This window comes from Drosophila grimshawi, unplaced genomic scaffold (genome assembly GCF_018153295.1).
Source record: "Drosophila grimshawi isolate 15287-2541.00 unplaced genomic scaffold, ASM1815329v1 contig_733, whole genome shotgun sequence".
Classification (NCBI taxonomy): Eukaryota; Metazoa; Arthropoda; class Insecta; order Diptera; family Drosophilidae; genus Drosophila; species Drosophila grimshawi.
The window spans coordinates 1-14,063 of record NW_025063566.1 but is presented as its reverse complement, the minus strand read 5'-3'; the positions used below and the strand labels follow the sequence as shown (position 1 = coordinate 14,063).

Here is a 14,063-nt window from a genome sequence, read left to right as displayed (position 1 = left end):
CAGTTTTCAAGTAGATTTATATGCCTGATATTTACAAACTTCGAATATTGTATATGTATTTGATGTTGCCTAACGTGCATGTCTCTCTGAATTATTGTAAAGAAAAAATTTATTTGTTTCATAACGCAAATTATTCCCCTTCATAATATATGTAAAGTTGTAAAATAAAAATTGTATGCATATGAATTTTTTTTTTCAGAAGTTTTTGAAAAGATTTCAACCCCAACAAATGTTAAATGACTCACAAATGTGCCAAATGAATGAAGTAAACAAGTTAAAAGTGAAGAGCAGCACAAATTTAAATAGCTCAAAAAAATATTTGTGAAGAAGTTTTCACTATTTTAAATACAAAATGACATATATACAATGAGCAACATATCTGATGCTATACCAAGTAGTTTTTGCCTTTCTTAAAGTGCACATTTATAAAATTGATGAAAAGAAAATATCTCGCATTTGTTTACATGTTTAATTGTCTTACTCTATATTTCTTTTTGTTTAGCGTTAGTTAATATATGAGCCTTCCTTTTTGATAGACATGTATATATATGCGTGGATGCATGGAATTCTTTTACAAATTGTGCGCGTGTAATATGTATGTATATATTGAAAATTAAATACAACAACACAAACGTATATATATGTAGATACATTGTAGATCATACACATATTAACTGCTAAATAACCCAACATTAATGACAGAAATTTTACAAAGGGGTTATATATAAATGACTTTCCAATCACCAATTTAATTAATTTGATGTTTGGCCTCCGTTATTAAAGCCAGCAGCGCATCCAGTTTCAAGTCTTTAAAGCGCGCAAAATGATTCATCATTGGCTGAATTGCGTCCGACTCGATTGCCGCTGAGATGGTCTGGTTTTGGATGGTGCGATTAAGGCAGGAAGCAACCTGGGCGAGGAACTCACGCCATTTCTGTCGGTTATCCTCGCTGAGCGTCGCATCCGTGCTCAGCATGTAAATCGCCTCCACCCGTAGAATCAAACCGACGAGCGACAAAATTCCAAACTGCAAACAAAAAACAATTCGGTTCGTAGCAATAAAAACAAATCTTGCTTGGATGAATAGAATTAGTGCTTACTCGACTACAGAAAATGGCCGACATCTTTTTGTCATTCAGTGTGAAAGCAGCCGATATATTGATAGTTGTTTCAAAGTTCGCTTCGCCAATGTGCTTTCTGAACTCCGGATAGAGGGCAAAGAGGACACCCTCGACATCGTCACGATCTTTCTTAACGACATTCTGCAGCGAACAGAAAACGCCAGCCCAAACAGTCCAACGTATGCTCTGATCAGCAATAAATGGCATACAACGACGTAGGAGGATCTATAATGGGATAATAAATAACGTAATAAATAATATGAAATTAAAAATTAAGTATTTATTTGTAAGTACCTTGCCCTTGCGCACGCTCATCATGGCGACGACCTTGTCGAAAGTGAGCCCCGATTTTAGTTTGCTGACGAGAGCCTCGCGCGACTCGATCTCATAGTTGAACTTATTTTTAAGCGCTGGATTCATGGTCTGGGGATTGTTTGCCTCGGCAGCACGTTCCTCGGCCGTTTTATTTGCCATCTCGAGCTGCTCTACGGCGGCGATGCGTTCGCTTTCTTTATTCTTTTTCAAAACAATGGTTGCCATCACTTCGGGACTTTCCAGGTCCTCCAGCTTGAGCAGATACCGATAAAGTGTCTCGATGTGCAGCAGAATATGACGCGATTTTCGCATGCTGCTCGGCACCAGGAGCACCTCACTTGGCCCCTCGCTGGACTTATCCGAATGATGCACTGCAGCCGATGAGGAGGCAGACGATGCAGAATTTTCCACGGGACTCATATCGCTGCCCATTATATCGGCATCGATGATCTTGCGGGGCGCTGTGACACTGCCATACTGCAGCTTGCCCAGCGAGTTCTCGAATTTCAAGGGTGAGAAAATGTAGCCAGCAAGGAGATTGCTGTTGTTGCCACCGCTGTTTGTTATGTTGCCGCCGCCGCCTCCACCGCTGGCGTTGCTGTTGCTCGTGTTCTCCGAATTGCGTCGCTCGCGATGCTGTTGTCCGTTGCGCGACCCGTTCTTGTTGCCCAACTGCACCAGGATGAGCTGGGCATGGCCACGTGGCTGCGTCAGCGGGTGGTTCAACTGGTTATCCTTGTGTGCCTGGCTGTGACGCACCTGTCCGTTCTTCCGCTCCCTGTGCACCGTGTAGTAATAGTCATCGATGTACGGCGTATCCGTGTTCAGCTGTGACAGCTGAATACCAATCAGCCAGTGCTTGTCTCGGGTGCTCATCAGATTGGCGTACTCGTCGAACTCCTCCTGGGGCAGGTTGCCGCCATGACGATGATTAAGTTGCTGCTGCTGCTGCTGTTGCTGGGATTGTTGTTGTTGCTGTTTCTGGCGATCGCCGGGACGATTTTGTTGCTGCTGTTGTTGTTGTTGTTGACGGGCAACGGCCACATTCTGCAACAGCGGATGATTCTGTTGGATTTCCTGCACAAGGCGCATATTGAACATGTTGTACATCGAGTTGGGCTGCTGATTGAGCACGTTGTGCGGCGGGAGGCGTGGCACAGGCGGCACTGGCTGCATAAAGGTTGCGGGGTGCGGGATGCCAACGGCACGCATCGCATTGAAGCTCGGATGCATGGCAAAGTTGTTGAGTGCAGTGGGCAAATGAGGATTTGGCAGTGCTCGGGGATAGCTGGGCGGCAGCGCAGCGTGCTGTTGCTGCTGCAGCAGCGGATGTTGTGGCAGGTTCGGGACCATTCCACTTGGATAGATGAAGCCGGGCGGTGCTCGATTCCCACTCAGCCCGTTGTTCAATTGTTGTTGTTGCTGTTGAGATGGGGGCGTCGGCATTAGTCCGGGTCCTGGCCCAGCGCCAGCCAAGGAATGCGGCCCATGAAATCCTAGGTTTTGCCTTGCTGGCGGTGTTTGTGGAGGTGCCAAGAATCCAGGGGGTGCTGCAGTTAAAAATCACACACATACAAAATAATATAATATGAAAAATAAATATGAATAAAAATTAATGTATGCAAACAATTTCTAAATTTAACTTTTATATTGATAGGTCGAGGCTGCAGTAGCCATGCTATAATCCCCTAGATTGTTTAGTTAGTAACTGATAACTGTAATTTTGCTGTATTTAGCAATAATAATACATTTTTAAATTTAGGTTGAGTATCAAGTCAACAATTCATTTAATCAAATAAGCCTCATAAATTTCTTCATCGAATCTTGATGAAATTTAAATTAAGAATGCTGTAGCTTTAAAATAGTGCCATGATTTGATCAAAATTATGGGCAGCTGAGCGAATTATCGCAAAAATATTAAAACTTCTGTTTGTAAACTTGAAATCTTCAGCTTGGGAGCGAAGTCTTATTTTAACAAGAGGGACAGATAGACGGAGATGGCCAGATCAACACGGTTGTTATTACTGATCAAGAATATATATAGAAACTTTATGTAGTCCGAGTTGCGGCTCTGCTTGTAATATATAACTGCGTAGCTTTGATAAGACACGACTTTCGACACTAGGATTGACGCACGTGGGCCACAACTGGCCTGTTGTGATTTGGATTATTTGTAATTCATTGACACTAATGGGAGACTGAATCCACAATGAGTCCAGATGAGTAGCGGAGTTTGAATATTTCGTTCTACTTTTGCTATAGACCATTTAGAAAGCGGTTTTCTTCGTGGCCATACTCGGAAAAAATATCGCCATAAAACTATAAAGATTTTATTGTTTTTAGAAATAATTTCTAAATATAAAATAAAAGATATTTCTAAAAAATAGAATGGCTTGCCCTATATCGACAATTCTAAAAATATGGTGTTCTTTTTATTTTTTAGAATTGTTATCTATTATTAAGAAACGTATTTCTATAAAGTAGAAATGCAAATCTTAATTTTTAGGGAAAATTCAGATGCAAGTTATGAAATGTATTAGCCCTGCTTTTATATTGGTGCTTGTGTGTATGTGAAATCAATAAATACCAATGTTTAATAATTATATGAAAGTCACAAAATAGCTAATATAAGAATTCTGCAATTTACACACGTAAAAAAAAAACACGCTGAAAGTAGACATTTTTTGGTTCTAACTTTTAGAAAAGTCCACGCTGAATTTTAGAAGTGCAAACCCTAGTTTCTAGAAAGGCACTTTCTGACTTATAGGGTGACTAATAACTAATGGCGATTTACTACAATTGTTCTTATGAGTGCAGTGCCGGGCAGAAGCAAAATAATTGCTGAACAGATTTCTCTTCATCCTCTTCTTTGCAGCTTCCGAAATCATTATTAAGGCGCAGACTTCTGCGCTACTTTACTTTATAATACTCCTTTAGCAATTTTTAAAGGAGTTCAGAGTATAAAAATTAATAAAAAATAAATACAATGTTATTGAGAAAGAGATTAACTTAAATTAAATATATAAGTATGTAAATATATACATTTATAGATAAATATATATATATAGTAATATATTATTCATATTTATATTTATATAAATGTATATATATTTATGAGAAGATGAATGTTACCCTTGTGTTGATGTGGCTTCTGCAGTTGCTGCTGCTGTTGTTGTTGCTGCTGTTGTATTGTAGGCGTTACCACCAAATGCTGCCTGTTGGCCAGATTAAAGTCCTGTTGATGCAGCTGTGGCAGCTGCTGTTGGGGCATTTGCTGCTGCTGCTTGGGTATTGCCTGCTGTATGATTAAATTCCGCTCGACATCTTCGAGAGTTGAGATTTTGGCCGTAACTGGCGGCGGCATGGGCGGCAAACCAAAATTGGCATTGGTCTCCTGCAGTGGCTTCATTTGTGTGGCTGAGCTTGCAACTGCTGCCAGCGGCTGCGCCTTGAACGCGCTGCGAAAGTGCTCGCGAAAAAGCTGTGGATTGCTCGCCAAGGGCATGTTGGCCAACGGCTGCGATGCCCAAACATTTGAGTCCAGGCTGATGCGCTGCAACTGATTCCCATCGCTCTCGCCAAATGAACTCAGGTCGACGTCATCCAATCGCATCGCAGACAGATTCAGCTCTAGGTCGGAGTCGTCACGCAGCAGTTGCTGCATCTGCTGATTGTGGAAGGCGCCATTGCCACCACTCAGATGATTGTTGGCCCCACCAGCTCCACCTCCGCCTCCTCCTCCACCTCCTCCACGACGAATCTTTTCGCCATTGCCGCCGAGTCGGACGAGAGTCTCGTGGGCTTCTTCCCAGTCGCCGTTTATCGCCGAGCCGAAGGTTTCATCATTGAGCGCGTCGTACTCCTCTTCCGGGGGCTCTGCAATGCGCCCATCGTCATCCTATTGGATTAATACTCTTATTATAATCAGTGCAACCAAAAAAAAGAAGCATAATTGAAGTTTTCATTTTGCAGACGAAACACGAGTTTATCGCTAACCTATTCATATTGGGCACAGTATTATTCCTGCACTTGATGTTATATCTTACCGGTACGCATGTGGTTGTATCAAAGCCGAAAAACGAATCGTCCATTGCGAAAAACTATTTGTTTTATAAAAAATTATCATGACTTGTCAGTCACCATGAATGGTTAAGCTGAGAAGAAGAAGCCGAATGGATTCCACATTATATCCACAGGCCACATCCACATGAATTAGTGATGCACAAGTTATCGGACTATCGCACTCAATATATTTTGGGTACCACTCCCTCAGCTAAAAACCTACGAAATAGTCTCAATATTCCCCACTGTATATATAATTTAACAACAGAAATTGATTTATAGTTACGCACAGAAGTTATTCTGCTTAGTAATTAAGAAATTCGCAAAATAAAACAGTAAAAAAATTATTTTACCCTCTCGGAACCAGTTCATAATAGGCAGCTCAGTTCCTTGTGAGTTATCGAGCTTACTTAAAAATAATATTTGTTTATTTGCTTTAAATGATTGTTTAATTTAAAATTAGTGGCTTAAAATTAAATAAAATATTTGTTAGCTTAAAATATATACATAGTGATTGCTTTAAGATAAAGCGTATTTCCGTCACAATAGACAAAGGCTGTCCGTTACAATTTAAAAGCAACGCATTCTGCTGCAATCGGATCTAATTTATATTATTTTTATAAAGAATAGTGATTTTGGAAGCAAGTCGTCGCTACAAAAACACAAAGTAGACGATGACTTGTCTAATAAGGTGTCCGACTTGGCAAATATTTTAAATGAACTAAATCTTGCCTTTGAGAACAAATTATTCAGAGATTCGTTTATCATTCAGCTTGTCAAGGTTCCAACCCCAGAAAAACATTATTACAAAAAAATTGAATAATATTGAGGTCTTGACATTAAATAAATAAATGGCTTCAGGTATTGTCTTTTTGTAGATTGTCATCAAATTTGATTCCATATTTTTTTAACACAGGATGATATTTTTGTCGAGGTCTCAAAAGTATTCCCTGAAGCTCTTCTGCTGATTGAGGAACATCAACATCATCCGCGATGGAAGCGAATAACATTTTCTGCGGGATAATTTGCGTCAATCAAGTGCTGCGGTTTTAATGGGTCGGATGGGTATTAGAGGAAAATAAAACAACAAAAACATGCCAAAGATTAAATACCCTTGTAATCCGGAGTTAAATTTTCGATATCCATTAAAAAATCTACAAAAGCAGACTGATATTGATATTTTGTCTACATTTTAGGAGTTGGGTTCGGATTTCTTATTTAATAAAGAATTTTTCTAATAAGAATTCATTTTTCAGCCGATTGTTCCTATGACAGCTATATGATATAGTGATTCGGTTCTAGCAACAAAACTGAGGGATTAGTTTGTATATATACTGATAAATATATAGAGATACATATGAAAATTTAAGAGTCGGAGATGACATCTCCAATACAAGGTAATAAATATGAAATAATATATAAATAATACAAATTGACTAAAAACTGGCTGCATTAAAAATCTGTACTGTATTTGTAAAAAAGTTGCTAGCGACAAACTTTGAATTTCCGCATGAAATCTCACAAATTGTTTTACTAAATTGACAGATTCTAAAAAATGATTTTGCGACACTTCATATTAAATTACATGATATTTACGTATATTACAAGTTAGATTAGTTTTGTCTAATTACCGACTATCATCATCATTATCATCATATTAATAACTATTTTAAGGACAACTTCCTCTGCTCAATTTCCAGCAGTTTCTTCTTTAATTCTAGTTTCTCTGACATTAATTGTTCGATGACAGAATGGTGTCTTTTGTCCTCGATTAGCTTTTGTTTATAGAGCGCACAGAAATCACTGAGTGCCTTTTGAGTGCTACTCGCCACATCTGTGGCCAAATTGATGGATTTACTCATCGTCTCTAGATCGGTTTGGAGAGTTCTTCCCTCGAACTTCGATCGCTGCAAGAAGAGTGGATCAATATCGAGTTCAGCCTTGGAATCCTCAGGCTCATAGCCATAGCCGGATGCATCTTGCAGCGCGCTGTGATCCTCCTCCTCCTCGGGCACAACATCCTCCACATCTTCCATATCGAATGTGGCGTTCGAGGTGTCCTGCAAATCGTCATCGGATGCATTCATTATTATTTGATTGGTATCATCGCTGAGACGATATAAACTGGCAATTGTTTCCTCCGCCGAACTCAGACCCGTTGCCAAGGGAATATTGTGCATTTCATTTTTCTCCACCTTCTTGATGATGAATCTCTTCCAGTCTTTCAGCGCCTGCATATTGAGAAAATGAACGTTTAAAAAGAAAAGGGTGTCAATTTTTTTTTAGCAGAGTTGACCTTTTTCCAGGTTGCCAGATCTTTTTGTGGTGGCCCACTGCGATTTAGTTCGGCTGCGAGTTGTTCCCAGAGCAATTCGAATGCGTTGCGTGTTTCCCACGAGGGATTTTGCAACAGGGCCGGGTGCTTCTTTATAAAATTCAGCAATATCAATTCCTGTTCCGGATTCCGAGGTTTGCCTCGATGTCGATCATTCGTCTGTGACAACATTTTAAATTTGCGATTCTGCGTCGAAGCCGAAACATTTGCATTTGGATGCATTCGATTCATGTGTTTGCTTAAGTTTGTCGTTGTCGTTTTATAAGATAGCTTCGCCTTGCAAATGTTGCACAACGCAAAAGTGTCGTCGACCGCTCGAAAGAAGCACCAAATTTCACTTGTTCTCCGCTTCATTATGGTTATTGTTGTTAATGCAATTCAATATTGTGAAAAACTAATATTTTTTAATAATAATGGTCGCAGTGTTGGCAAGCACCGAAGTTTCAGAGTTGCCACTTAGCTAACACCAAACACTGGGCATTATTACATACCATATCATTAAATAATGGTGTGGAACTGGTTCATTGATAATTGGACCCATACAACTTATTTGTTAATTATTAATTACAAATGTTTAATATAGCATACATAGTACATAGCCGATCGAAATAAAGTTTGAGTAGGTCGACAACAACATGACCAACCAAATGTACCGAAATGTTTAATTTGGAACACCAGAATGTTTGTGAGGATTTTAGTTTTACTGTCTCACTAGCGAATGTACAAATTTCACAGTCAAACATTTAACTTTTTTTTCGTTCGCTAGGCGTGTTTTTCGATCTGAGTATTCGTCTCAAATTGCAAATTATTTTGGACAAATAGTCCAAAATCCGGTAGTTCATCAAGGTGGCAACTCCGTATATGTGTTGACGTTTTGTCCTTTTATCAGTCAGATCTGTCCTTTTTGTCCTTTTAGCCGAAGTTTATTATTAATTTTTTATCAAGAATTTTATTTAATTTGTTTCATTTTGTCAATTTAATGTTGTTCTGCATTAACATTCAAAAAGCCGGGAAAGTAGAAATGCCAATAAGGCATAAGTAATATAAATTAAAAAATAAACCAAACTAATCATATGGCAACAAAAAAAAAAAATCAAAAAGGAAAAAGCATGCAATATAATTAAATATAATTTTAGAATTATTTTTTAAAATTATTAATGGGTAATTTATTGCCATTTTGATTTGTGTTTGTTTTTAAAATGTTTCCACTTCCATTTTGGCCTTTTTTTCTTGTCGATAGCTAACTAACTGCTTCTCCCAGTGTGTATGGCTTACATCTGAGCTTACATGCCACTGACATAGAATCGGACGTGCTTCCCATAGAATATGTGATAACAGATTACAGCAACAATTACAGCACTGGCTGACAACTGACCGCAAAGCTTAGCAGTTGAGACCATTTCGCCACTAGAAAGAGTTTTGGCGCATGAATAAAAAATAGCTTACTTTACGCTCGGAAAGTTCAGGGACGGTAAAGACAGCTGTTCCGTACCAATTTCTTAATATTTTGTTTTAAAGACAAAACGTGTTTAAGAATAAAAGTTTTGAAGTTTTCTGTCCTTTTACATTTGGAAAAAGTGTAATTAATTTTTACCAGATTTGGTATAAAAATAAGTGATGCTTTATAAATGCACTAGAATAAAAGTTTAGACTTGGACAATATATATATATAAGAAATAATTTTTATGTACATATATATTCGGATCGTGAAGTGATGTAAAAAGAATGTATATTTCTAGAGACAACTGATTGGTAATACAAAATACATCATTTACGCATAAAGATAAAATAAAAAAAACAAGAGAGAACGTTGCATTGGGGTGTAACCGACTGCGAAATACTTTGATAAAATACGTAATGAAAGCTGAATGAAACAGGGTGGGTGTTGCCAAGATTTGCGTTTTAAATTGCGATAGATATAAGGTAGTAACTTTTCTTCGAAGTTTGGTAACTGAAGCACTTAAATTACGGGAGTGGGCGTGGCCGAATTTTTTTTTTGGAGAACGATCTTAGTAATATAAATTTCAAGTTTGATAACTGTAACTCTTAAATTGCGGAAGATATAGGTTTTTATCATTTTTAGGGGCGGGAGTGGGCGTGGGCCAAAATGTTTTTTCCGGATTTTTCTGTGTTACTAGCAATATATCTTTAAAATTTGGTGACTCTAGCTTTCAAATTTGCCACGCATGGGCGTGGCATATTCCGATCTTTGAAGGATATCGCCAACAACCTACCAACCAAATTTTGGCGACTTTAGCCTTAAAATTGTGGGAAATATGTGGCTTTATCTATTTGCGAATATCGATTTTATCGATTTCCTAGCTCCCTAGTGGAAGTAGCACTATAATATAAAGTTGCGTTCATACACCTTCGGTATCAAAGTATAAAAATTAATAATTTCTACTACTTTGTTAAAATTAATCAAAGGCTTATATTTTGTGAATTATTTTTTAACAAAAACGTGCAAAAAGTTCTTAGGTAATTAAAAATGTAACGTCTAAATAAGTGAAAAATGATATGCGGAAAAGATAACAAATAACAAATAACGAAGCAGAAACGACACGAAATGGAATTATTGAGAACACAGATACTGGCTTTCGATTTTTCAAGAATATGAATCATTAATTCACAAAAATAGAGCGTATTCTTGAATCTTTGGCACGTGCGTGCATAACTATGCGGAAGATGGCATTCTATGAAATCGCGACTAGGGTTTGATGATCGTGCAAATATTCAAAACATCAGTCGATGATCCCACGTATATATGCCGGGCCACCGGTGAAAATTAAGTACAATTCGCTGTGGTGTGGCAAAGATGAGATTACTTACTTCGATTGTTGGATTTCTACTGTTTTTGGTGGTGGTCAGCGCTTCAAGCGGGGAGAATCAGTTCAGTGGTTGCCCATTTCACCAGTTGGACACTTTTGATTTGGTTTCTAGTAAAACACGAAGCGAACATGCCGGACGATCGAAAAGAAGTAGCCCGGCTGGCAATGATGGCAACGTGGACGATATGCTGAAAGACCTATTGCCCAAGTATACTAGAAATGCAGGACCCAGCAGCTGGCTAAATATCGGGCCAATTGATAAGCAGCCCGTGGAGCCAATCAAGTGCGGAATACCGCCCTCAAACTGTCTAAATAATACGCAGAATTTGCACTACAGGAGCATTGATGGTGCCTGCAACAATTTGCTGTACCCAGACTTTGGCATCGCCAACTCCAGGTACAATCGTCTGCTGCATCCAAGCTATGATCGGCGCCAAACTGTGCCCAACGCACGACTCATCTCGCTGTCGCTGTACGGCGAGAAGACCGTCATGGATCAGTTTCGCACCGTTGCCTCCATGCAGTGGGGTCAGTTTGTCGCTCACGACCTGAGCCTGCTGACCACAAAGGGAGCACCCAAGGATTGTTGTGCCGAGTCACAGCATCCGCTGTGCCAGCCAATCACATTGGCAGCTGGTGGACCCATCGCCTATAATACGGGCAACACATGTTTGAGCTTTGCTCGCAGCATATCCGATGCGGAGGCGGTTTGCCCCAAGAGTGGCCTGTCCCACAGCGAGAAGCTATCTGTGGTGACAGCCTATCTGGATCTCTCGTCCCTCTACGGCAATTCAGTCAAGCAGAGTCAGCAAGTGCGTCTCTTCAAGGGAGGCCAACTACGTACCAATCACGCCAATGGGCAACAATGGTTGCCCGTGGTACAGAATCATTTCGGTGAATGTGGCACCAACAACGAGTGCTATTCAATGCCGGACAAACGGAATCGTTTCACGCCAACTATCGCCGTAATTCAAACGGTTTTGCTGCGTGAGCACAATCGTCTGGCAGAGCAGCTGTCCCATCTTAATCCCCATTACAACGATGAGCGTTTGTATCAGGAGGCACGCAAGATTAACATTGCTCAGTACCAGAAGATCACCTACTATGAGTATCTGGTCGCAGTTCTGGGCGCCACATATACCCATCTCAATGGCATTACCCACCCATATACGGAAGGTTCCAGCGAGTATGTGAATGACTACGATGAGAGCGTCAATCCCAATCCGTATGCGGAGTTTTCAGCTGCTGCCTTCCGCTATTCGCACACTCAGATTCCCGGCTGGTTTTCGTAAGTACCTTACCTTTTGAAGTGGCTTACTTACTTTTGGCACCGATTAAACAATTTGCAACTGTTCATTTGCAGCATGGTGTCGCCAAATCGGTACTCAAATCAGACGCTTCGTCTGAGCGACTATTTTGAGCGCAGTGAAACGATTCGTCTGCTGTCTTCCAACTTTAATCTGGCTGATCTTGTGCGAGGCATGGCCACCCAACTGCAGAAGCGCGCTGACGGCAATATAGATCCAGAGATTAAGCACTTCTTCAATAGGAAAGAATTCCAGGAGTATGGCTCCGACCTCAAGTCTCTGGATATTCAGCGTGCCCGCGATTTCGGAATGCCCTCATACAATGATGTCCGTGAATTCTGCGGCTTGAGCCGTGCCGCCGACTGGTCGGAATTCACTAATGAAATACCAAATGAGGTAGAAAATGTTCTATATTTAATGATAATGATGAGTTAATAGGGTGGCTTTTATAGAAAATACACCTGTTGCGGAAGCTATATGTCAATCCGGATGATGTCGAGCTGACCGTCGGCGGCACTCTCGAGGTCCATGTGCCTGACTCTTTGTTTGGACCCACGTTTTTGTGCGTTGTTGGCAAACAGTTCCTCAACTCGCGTCGAGGCGATCGCTTCTTTTTCGAGCGGGAGAATCATCTAAGTGGTCTGTCACGCAGTGAGTATATCCCCAATCCTTAATTATAATTGTTTATCCTAATATGGCCAACTTCTAATGCAGGTCAACTGGCGGAGATACGCAAGATTAGTTTGGCCTCGCTGCTCTGCAGCAACGTGCAAGGTTTGCATTACATCCAGCCAAATGTGTTAATTTTCCCCAATACTCGGTAAGTCGATATACACTGAGAGAAATGCAGACTTCATTTAATTGTTTCTTTTTTACACAGTAATGTTTTGGTGAACTGCAATGACATTCCTCAACTAGACCTTACCAAATGGCAAGACTTAAGTCCCCAGCTGGCTAACTAATTTCCAGGAAATCACAAGCACAAAACAACCCAAATTTTGTGAAGAAAAACGCAGAGAAAAACTCAATACTTAAAGTAAATAATGAACAAGATCAAAGAGATTTATTTTGCCAACCCAAAGATTACAGATTCTTGCATGTATATAAATTTTAATTAATGTCTAAAGTTGACAGTTTCTTAATTTTGAAAATAGTTATGAAGTTAGATGCATCCCTAACTGATCAGTTTGATCTTAATAATAAAAAAACAATAATAATAATAAATAAGTTTTGGTACAAGGGAGAACGTTAGCTCTGTTACCTTGAAGAGATGTGATTCCATCGATTCCATTGATCGATATTATCGATCAAGTTATCAAGTCTCAAGTTCTTAGGGTATCGAAAAAAGTTGCGTTCAACCAATATACTATTGTTCCCTCAGTAGTATGGTATTAAATGATATTAAAATGAAATATTCATTGAAATGTGCTTTTAATAATATAATTTATAAAAGATTATAATATATTATAATTTATAAAAGATTACGATCCCTGATTTTGACATATGGTAATACTTTAATTAAATTATTGCAAATGCATTATAGCATTTCATGTTTTTCTGTCCATTTGATTTCTTTGCGGACTCTACAATGACCTGCAAAAAAAAAAAAAAAAAAAAAACAGTTGAAACTTTAGAGAACTCTGAAAATGATGTCGAATTATCGGAGCATCATTTTACAAAATATTTTTTAAATATTCTTGGATGTATAGCTGCTTCTTGATTGATATGCAAATTTATTTCGTCTCTTGTATTTATTGAAATGTTTTTCTTTTCAGAAGTGGCATAAAAGTTACTCTAAACTATTTGCTTTAAAGTTTAAACGTTGCAACTTTTGCAGTTTCTAGAACTTTGAAAATTTAGGTTATTGTATCCTTGACTTTTTTTTTTATAAAAAGGGAGTTTACGTCCGCGCAATTGGAGCAGGAATCCTTAACGCGCCTTTCTTGCAGCTGGGCCGGGATATTATCTTTTGTTATCTGTCAACTTTTTGACCAAGGCTCTACACGCATAAAAAATCTATCTTCATTTTAGTAAATCCCAAAGTTTTGGACGCTAACTATTTAGAAAGTAAATTTTTTAAATTGATTGATAAAAA

General features: G+C 39.2%; 3 protein-coding genes across 3 annotated transcripts; 1 reads left to right on the top strand and 2 right to left on the bottom strand.

The window, feature by feature from the left end:
• Positions 1-228: 228 nt before the first annotated feature.
• Positions 229-5,598, bottom strand: LOC6563715 (DNA N6-methyl adenine demethylase). The gene is made up of 5 exons (XM_001990752.3): positions 5,483-5,598; positions 4,569-5,334; positions 1,416-2,986; positions 1,101-1,346; positions 229-1,027 (listed from the first exon to the last, which is right to left on the bottom strand). Exons 1-5 carry the CDS (start codon positions 5,525-5,527, stop codon positions 749-751), a joined length of 2,907 nt encoding a protein of 968 aa, XP_001990788.1. The 5' UTR covers positions 5,528-5,598; the 3' UTR covers positions 229-748.
• Positions 5,599-6,946: 1,348 nt separating this feature from the next.
• LOC6563260 lies at positions 6,947-8,204 on the bottom strand. Its single transcript, XM_001990751.2, has 2 exons — positions 7,795-8,204; positions 6,947-7,729 (listed from the first exon to the last, which is right to left on the bottom strand). The coding sequence occupies exons 1-2, from the start codon at positions 8,185-8,187 to the stop codon at positions 7,163-7,165; spliced, it is 960 nt and encodes a 319-aa protein (XP_001990787.1). The 5' UTR covers positions 8,188-8,204; the 3' UTR covers positions 6,947-7,162.
• A 2,429-nt stretch (positions 8,205-10,633) lies between these two features.
• LOC6563259 (peroxidase) lies at positions 10,634-13,207 on the top strand. Its single transcript, XM_001990750.2, has 5 exons — positions 10,634-11,949; positions 12,025-12,364; positions 12,421-12,619; positions 12,683-12,788; positions 12,849-13,207. Exons 1-5 carry the CDS (start codon positions 10,649-10,651, stop codon positions 12,928-12,930), a joined length of 2,028 nt encoding a protein of 675 aa, XP_001990786.1. The 5' UTR covers positions 10,634-10,648; the 3' UTR covers positions 12,931-13,207.
• Positions 13,208-14,063: the final 856 nt, after the last annotated feature.